General features: G+C 38.3%; 1 protein-coding gene across 1 annotated transcript in view; it reads left to right on the forward strand.

The window, feature by feature from the left end:
• DCAF17 (DDB1 and CUL4 associated factor 17) overlaps positions 1–8,918 on the forward strand; it is a 32,551-nt gene that overhangs the window by 1,191 nt on the left and 22,442 nt on the right. The window contains exons 2-4 of the mRNA XM_014545745.1: positions 795–898; positions 1,771–1,848; positions 7,692–7,782. Of these exons, the coding sequence (XP_014401231.1) occupies positions 1,826–1,848; positions 7,692–7,782 (114 nt within the window). The 5' untranslated portion in view covers positions 795–898; positions 1,771–1,825. The remainder of the gene's footprint in view (positions 1–794; positions 899–1,770; positions 1,849–7,691; positions 7,783–8,918) is intronic.

Here is an 8,918-nt window from a genome sequence, read left to right on the forward strand (position 1 = left end):
GTGGGCGCCTGGTGCGCAAGCCTTCTGGGGTGCTCAAGCCTTCTGGGTGCCGATTTTACGCGGTAGAGCCCTGTTTTAAGAAGGTTATTTGTGATGGAGAGGGGCATGGATGCCCTGAACCTGGAGGATTAGTAAATAGGTATTAGTAGGACCGCCAGATGCTTTTAATTTTTTAAGCTGCTTATGTCTTCCTTGCAAACAATCTTTTGAAAAGTTGGTCACCCCACTAAAACCAAAACGTGAGAGTGAGGCAGAGTGGCGAAGAATTGAACCTAATGTTTTTAAATTACATACGTGAAACTTATTTGAAAACCCTAAATTTATCCATCATAAAATTGGTGCACAGTAGAGGCATATGAGTTACTAGGAGCCCAATGCACGAAACACGTGAACGGGAGGGGTGGGGGTCTCTCAGCCTGGCCTGCACCCTTGCAATCGGGGACCGTCGCGGACTGCGGGATGGGGCCTATCCTGGCAGGGCATCCCTCTCGCAATCTCAGACCACTGGCTCCTAACCGCTGGCCTGCCTGCCTGCCTGCCTGATCGCCCCTAATCACTCTGCCTGCCTGCCTGATCGCCCCTAACCACTCTGCCTGCCTGCCTGATCACCCCTAACTGCTCACCTGCCTGCCTGATGGGCCCAAACCACCTCTGCCTCAGCCCCTGCTGCTGCGGCTTTGTCCTGAAGGACTTCTGGAATGACATCCAGAAGGCCTTCGGCTGTCTGGCCTAATTAGCATATTATGCTTTTATTATTATAGATTTCCTAAACCAAAATTCTTTGTGTCTTTCAGGAAAGTACAAAATTTAAGAATGTTTGGACTACTCATTCCAAGTCACCTATAGCCTATGAAAGAGGAAGAATATATTTTGATAATTACCGGTGCTGTGTCAGCAGGTATCTTTTGGGGGGAAATTTTTTTGCTGTAATCCACCTCACTGTTGATCTTAGCAATTTTATAGAACCACATGCCTGCATTACAACATAGTGAAATAGGAGAATGGAAAAATGTGTCCAAAACAGGTGGTAATATGGGTGTAATTTGAAAATCTTGTTAAATCTGAAGTTGCAGGTTTCATCTTTGTAATTACCATTTAAAGTAAAATTACTTTGTAGTGCAGGCAAAATGATAAATTGCTCTCAGAGTAGTGTGGAGTATTTTATTCTGCTTAAAAGATATCAGAGTCAAGAGAGCCAGGTACCTAATAATTAGATGTTGCTTTAGAGGAGATTGTCTATGTTTTGTTGCGGAAGTACTTGCCTTTTTGTTTTAGAGGAAATTTTCAAATTTGCTCAATTAGAAAATAGTATAGTACCCATTACCTAGATTCAAAAGCTATTAATGATTTTGCCACATTTGCTTTATCTCTTTGCTAAGAATTTTAAAGCATTTCTAAACATTGTGCTATATTAAGTTTGCTTCTCTAAAAAATATGGGCATTTTCTTCTTTAAATTGCTTTATAAAGTATAATTCACATACCATACAATTTACCCAGTTAAAATATGCAGTTCAATGATTTTTGGTTCATTGAAATTCATACTTAATGAATATGAATATGATGAACCATTGGTGGTTCATAGAGGCAACCCTCACTGCAGTTAATTTTAGAACATTTTCATTACCTCAAAAAGAAACTGTGTACTTTGTAGCGATCACTCCAATGCCTCCATCACCCTCAGCTCTAAGTAACTGCTAGTCTACTTTCTGTTTTTATAGATTCGCCTATTTCCTATAAATTGAATCACATGTGTTCTTTTGGCTTCTTAGTAGAATCACATGGCTTCTTAGTAGATTACCAGTTTATTATCAAAGGAACAGCCAGATGGAAGCGATGCCTAGGACAAGGTATGTGGGAAGGGGCATGGAGCTTCCATGCTCCCTGCATCTCCACATGTTCACCAGCCCAGAAGCTCCTCGCCTTTTCTCATATATACAGGGGTGGGCAACAGTACACTTACAGTTATGAGTATGCGAAACAGTGTTTATTTGTATTATTTATTAATTATTGTATTATTTTCCGTACGAGCAACTGTAAACCTACTTTTGCCCCCTCCCTGCACACACAATGCTGTATATTTCCCTCTAGGCATTGTTTTTGGTGTATCCACAAATGCCAATATTCTGTGTATTTGTTTTAATTTTGTTCAAAATATTTTAAAATTTCTCTTGAGATTTCTTCTTTTACTCATGTTAATTAGTAGTGTATTTAATGTTCAGATATGTGGGGATTTTCCGGCTATATTTCTGTTACTGATTTTAAATTAATTCCACTGTGGTCTGAGAGCATACTTTGTATCATTTTCTAGTCTTTTAAATTTGTGGAGATGTATTTTATGGCCCAGATTGTGTCTATCTTGGTGAATTTTTTCATGTGAGCTTGAGAAGAATGTGTATTCTGCTGTTGTTGGGTAAAGTATTCTGTACATGTCAATTAGATACAGTTGATTGATGGTACTGTTCAGTTCAAGTATATTATTACTGACTTTCTGCCTGCTGGATTTGTTAGGTACTGACAGAGGTTGTATTGAAATGTCCAACTATAATAGTGGATTTGTCTGTTTCTCCTTTTGTCCTATCAGTTTTTGTCTCTCATATTTTGATACTCTGTTGTTAGTTGATACATATTAAGGATTTTTATGTCTTGGAAAAGTAACTGCTTTACCATTATATAATGCCAGTCTTTATCCCTAATAATTTTCGTTGTTGAAGTTTGCCTTGTCTGCAATTAATATAGCTACACAGCATGATGTATCTTTCTCTGTCCCTTTACTTTTACTCTATCTGTGTCTTTACATTCAAAGTAGGTTTTTTTGTAGCCAACATATATTTGGGTCTTGTTATTTTTAATCCACTCTGACAGCCTCTGTCTTTCAGTAGTGCCTTTAGACCATTTACATTTACAGGGATTATGGATACAGTTTGTTTAATACTTAACCATATTAGTAACTATTTTCTAGTCCTTGCCTTTGTTCCTTATTCCTTTTTTGTCTTTTATTATTTTTGTTTCCTCTGGTTTTAATTGAGCATTTTAGTAGTATGTGATTCATTTTCCTTCCACTCAGCATATCAATTATACTTCTTTTTAAACATTTTTAGTGGTTGCCTTATAACTTGCAATATGCATTACAACTAATCTAAATTTCTTTCATGTAACACTGTATCTCTTCATAGGTAATGCAGATACCTTATAATAGAGTATTTCTAATTCTTCCCTACTGCCTTTTATAATATTGCTGTCATCCATTTTACTTGTCCAAAAGTTATAATCTATTATTGACAAGTTTTTATCTGTTATTAAGAATAAAAAGAATACAGGATTTTGTTTTATCTTCATTTCTTTCTTCTCTAACACTTTTCCTTTCTCAATGTAGGTCTGAGTTTCTAACCCATATCATTTTTCTTCTCTCTGAAGAACTTATTAGAAAATTTCTTGTAAGGTCTGCTGGCAGCAAAATTCCTCAATTTTTGTTTGTCTGAGAAATTCTTATTTCTCCTAGACTTTTGAAGGATAATTTCTTGGGATACAGAATTTTTGGTTGGTGGATTTTTTTTCTTTTATTACTTAAAGTACTAGTATTTCACTCCATTCTCTACTTGCTTGCACGGTTTCTAAAAGAGAAGTCTAATGTAATTCTTTTCATAGGTAAGGTGCTCCCCCCGCCCCCACCCCAGCTTCTATTAAGACGTTCTCCTGTTTTTTATTTTCTACAGTTAGTATATGATATACCTAGGTATAGATTTTTGGGGTATTTATTATTCTTGTTGTTCTGTAAGCTTCCTGAATTTGTGGTTCTGTATCTAACATTAATTTTGCAAAATTCTCAGCCATTATTATTTCAAGTGTTTCTTCTGTTTTGTTTTCTCTTTGTTCTCCTTCTGGCATAATGTACATTACATTTTTTCTAGTTGTCCCATAGTTATTGGATATTCTGTGCTGTGGGTTTTTTTGTTTTGTTTTGTTTTACTTTTTTTCTAGTTTGGGAAGTTCTGCTTCTCTCTCTTTTCTCTCTCTCTCTCTTTAACTTTCTAGTTTGGGAAGTTTCTGTTGACATATCTTCAAGCTCAGTGATTCTTTCCTTGGCTGATGAGCCCACCCAAGACATTCTTCATTGGTGTTAGGGTGCTTTTGATTTCTGGCATTTCCTTTTGATTTTTTCTTAGGCTTTTCTTTTTAATCTCTGCTTAATTACCCATCTGTTCTTGCATGTTGTCCACTTCTTCCATTAGAGCCTTTAGCATATTAATCATATTTATTTTAAGTTCCCAATCTAATTCCAAATTCTAAATTACCAATAAGTTCTCAACCTAAATTTCAATATCTTTGCCATATCTGAGTCTGGTTCTGATACTTACTTGATCTCTTCAAACTTTGTATTTTGCATTTTAGTATGCCTTGTAATTTTTGTTGAAAGTTGTATTTGATATATCAGGTAAAAGGAATTGTGGCAAATAGGTCTTTAGAGTGAGGTTTGAGTTAGGCTCTGTTTTTTGTTTGCTGAAGCTATAGGTGTCAGAGGCTACAATTTCTTCTAGTGTCCTTGTTTTTTTCTCCCCAGTACTGACTCCAGCAGCTTGCTCCTGGGTTTTGCTCCCAGTAAGATGTGATTCTTGGTATCCATCTCTCTCTCCAGTGTTGGGAGCTGCAGTTTGCCCTGCAACCTCAATTGTTTGATGGATACAAGAGTCGTTGATTTTCAGTTTGTTAATTTTCTTGTGGTGAGGACAGGTGGGATGACTTCTAAGCTCTTTACATGTTGGACCAGACTGGAAGTTAGGAAGATTTAGGTTTTAAATTTGTTCTGACTCAGGAGAGCTCCTCCCAGCAATCTTTCTGGTTCTCTATGGCAAGTTAGCCTGCTTGCAGTTTAGCCTGGATGGCCAGTGAACCTACCAATCTCTTCCCATTTGCCTTTCATCACAATCTTCAGTGGGTTTTGAGAATGCGCTTAAGGCTAGAACTTCTCCAGACTGTTGCAGACGGGCAGCTATCTGCTTCATGACTGTTTCTTCCCCGAGGCAAAATCTTTGAGTCAAGGCTCTGGTGCTGCTGGGAGTGGGGTGGGGTCAATGGAACGCTTCACTCTGAGTGACTATACTCTACAGCTGAGCACTTGAGGTTGGTGCAGGCATTAGCCTCAGGTCTTCTTACTTTCTCCGTGTGGAACCAGGCTTTACGAGATGGGATAAGACAAATCTAGGCTCCAATGTTCTTAGACATGCCATGCGCAAGGTAGAACCTCTAACAAGGGTAGGCGCTAGGCAGAAGAAGGGAACCCCACCTCTTGACTTTACTCATTCAGGACTGAGTCCCAGCAACAAGCAGCTGGGGCAGGAAATAAATGCTGCCCCTCAGGAAGGTAGCCCTCTGGGAGCTGGGGCAGAGGGAGCCCAGTGCTCTTGGCTCTGTCAGTCTGGAGGGGAGTTTGTGTCTTACTGAGCTGAGAACAACAGGGAGGGAGCACATCCTAGTTCAGTTACCACAAGCTCACTCTTCTTACTGACTTCTAGTAGGTTTTCTTGACTAAATATTTCTTCATTTGCTCTATGCCCCCAGGACCATTTCCAGAGACTTTAAAATAGTTGACCTTTTATAATTTCCACCAGTTTTCCTGGGGAGCACACCCACAGAGCTCCTCATGTTATCATGCTGCCAGTGGCAATCTGGACATTTTCTTGTATGATCATAATGTCATCAGACCTATCAAAATGAGCAGTAATTCTTCAGTTTCATTTAATGCCTTTTTAAAAAATAACTTGCCCAATTTAGAGGTATCTGTTTTAATTTTTAAAGAAAATCAGTGAAGCCCGGCCGGTGTGGCTCAGTGGTTGAGCATTGGCCTATGAACTAGGAAGGTCACAGTTCGATTCCCAGTCAGGGCACATGCCCAGGTTGCAGGCTCCATCCCCAGTGTGGGGCGTGCAGGAGGCAGCCAATCAATGGTTCTCTCTCATCATTGATGTTTCTATCTCTCTCTCCCTCTGCCTTCCTCTCTGAAATCAATAAAAATATATTTAAAAAAAGAAAAAGAAAATCAGTGGAAATGGCATTGTTGGTGAATAGTATTGAAGTTCTTTAGTATGGCATTCAGGGGTGTTTTCCCCATAGGTTAGGATCAAATATGAGGTTGCCTTCATTCCTGTGAAATTCTCTTTTTGTTAATATTCACCCAAGGATATATATTTTCCCCCCATTGATTGTTAGAGGGACAGTGGAAGGAAGGAATAGTGTTGGGGTCCAACCCCAGCAGGTCCAGGGGTCCCCAAAGGTGTGGACGGAGTCGGCGAAGAAGGAATGACACGGAGACAGCCTTCAGTTGATCAGCAGCCTAGTCAGGACCTCTAGCCAGGATCTCCAGCCAAAGTTCTGGTCGGAGTTCTGGTTAGGAACTGATCAGGATCTGATGTTTATTGTCTTGTTACATCTATATTTATACCAGCCGATTTTAATCCTGTCAATTTCTATTACAAAGGTTAGGGCGTTTCTTATCTCCATTCCAGGGAGTAAAGATTATGTAGCTTAACTACCCGCCTGGCACTTAGTTAAGGGGTTGTATCCCCTCCCTAACCTCGGGGAAAAATCCCCACCTGGGGAAACAACCTTTCTCGGAGAGGTGACCTTGGTTAAAACACATGGCACTAAGGAGAGCAAACATATTAAGAACAATATGCTATATATGCCAGGTCCCTTGAAACATATGCTGTGCAGATGTTTCTTCCCTGCAGCGACTGTGTCAAGCAGCAAGGATGGACCGGCTTCCAGCAGAATAGAGACAGAGAGAAATGTTGATGTGAGAGAGACACATGGATTGGTTGCCTCCCACATGTGCCCCCACCTGGGGCTAGGGATTGAACCTGCAACCAAGGTATGAGCCCTTGACCAGAATCAAACCCCGGACCCTTCAGTCTGCGGGCTGACACTAACCACTGAGCAAAACCAGCTAGGGCAAATTCTCTTTGATTTGGGAAAACATCAAAGGTGAATAAAATTGTTACCCTCAAAATTGTGTCTAAATAGTAGTTTAATTTTAAAGTTCATCAGTTAAAAAAATGAAAACATCTACGAGCACATTTCAGTAGTAATCAGAAGTATAAGTGAAAAGCAAGAGACTATTTTTTACATTAAAAAATGTAGTGTTTAATATTGGCAGAAGTATAAACTTATTCAACCTTTCTGAAAGGCATTTTGGGAATAAACAAACCTTAAAGGGTATTTCCTTTTTTAATCCACTAATTTTCATTCTAAAATAATTGGACTCTTTATCTAATTAATTTTCATTAAAAAATATTAGAGAAACAAATATGAACATCATAGAATTCAACCAAGATATTCATAGTAAATGTTCATGATTCTATTTTGGAAAATAACCTGCAGATAGGTAAATGTATGTAAAGAAAAAGTAGAGGGAAATGAACCAAAATGTTAATAGTGGTTATTTTTTATATTTTTACAGTATAAATCTATTTAAATTTTATTATTTTTTTAAAGATTTTTTCTATGAATGTATTATGAATTTTATAATCAGAAAAAATATTAACAAATAATTAAGAAGAGGAAAGCAAACTAGTAAGTTGCATTTTGGTAGTCTAAATCTCTGAATAGAAAAAAAAAAATTACTCAAACCTGAGAAAACACTGTCTCAGTTATTAAGATGAGTTATCATTAATCATTTATTTTTCTTTTTTCCCAGTGTTGCATCAGAGCCAAGAAAACTTTATGAAATGCCAAAATGCTCCAAATCAGAAAAAATAGAGGATGCTTTATTATGGGAATGCCCAGTGGTAAGATTTGTTTTTAGGCATTTGTTTTTAAAGCAATTTTAGCCTAGAACTGATTATTATTAATATATTGTACAAGGGAATAAAACTAAAATATTATAGTGATTCCTGAATCTTGAAAGGAATTAAGAGAACTTACCTTTTGATTATTATTTTTCCTCATGAAATAATATTAAAAATATATTTTTTAAATTTGATAGCATTTGTAAATCTAGAAAAATTAAAAAAAATTATGACCTCATTAAAAGTTCCATAAGAAATAAAAATTAGTTTGTGGTTATTCTTAGTGTTTAAGAAATCATTTTATTTACTATACTGAAACAAAATATTTTGTTACAGGTTATGTTACATGTTATGGGTAATAGTTATGACTGTTTGAAAGGGGATTCTTATGAGTTTCCTCCAGGAATCTTGTTAGGAAAATCATAAGATAAAAATAAAAAACAATGAGGCCCTGGCCTAGTAGCTCAGTTGGTTAGAGCATCATTCCGATACACCAAGGTTGAGGTTTCGATCCTGGGTCAGAGCATATAAAGAATAAACCAATGAATGCATAAGTAAGTTGAACAACAAATTGATATTTCTCTATCTCTCTCTTCCTCTCTCGCTCTAAAATCAATAATAATAATAATCCCATATAATAAAAGGCTAATATGCAAATTGTTTCCTCCACTGGGAGTTGGACCAGGGGGTGGGGCTGGCTGGCCATCTGCCCAAGGCCTCTCCCCCCAGCCCCAGCCAGCCCTGCCCCCATCAGTCCCCCCACCCCAATCGGGGGCGGGGGCAGCCTGCCAACCTCTCATGTCCCCGCTCCCTGGCCAGCCCTGCTGCTGATTGGCCAACTGCCTGCAACCTCTCCCCCCTAACCCCCGGCAAGCCCCACCCCCAATCACCCCCCCACACACACACACTCTGATTGGGGTGGGCCAGTGGGACCCCACCAGTGCATGAATTCTTGCACCAGGCCTCTAGTAATAGTATAAGCTTATTCCATTAGGCCAGCATTGCCCTAGTGTGTATTTTTCAAAATACTATTTTCATTAGATGTTAATATCTTATAGTTGCTAAAGGAGTTTGGAGGAAATGGGTTGTAGACAAGTTTGGGGTATTCTGAGTTTAAAAGGTTAAACAAATTTATA

Source organism: Myotis brandtii, unplaced genomic scaffold (genome assembly GCF_000412655.1).
Source record: "Myotis brandtii unplaced genomic scaffold, ASM41265v1 scaffold112, whole genome shotgun sequence".
NCBI lineage: Eukaryota > Metazoa > Chordata > Mammalia > Chiroptera > Vespertilionidae > Myotis > Myotis brandtii.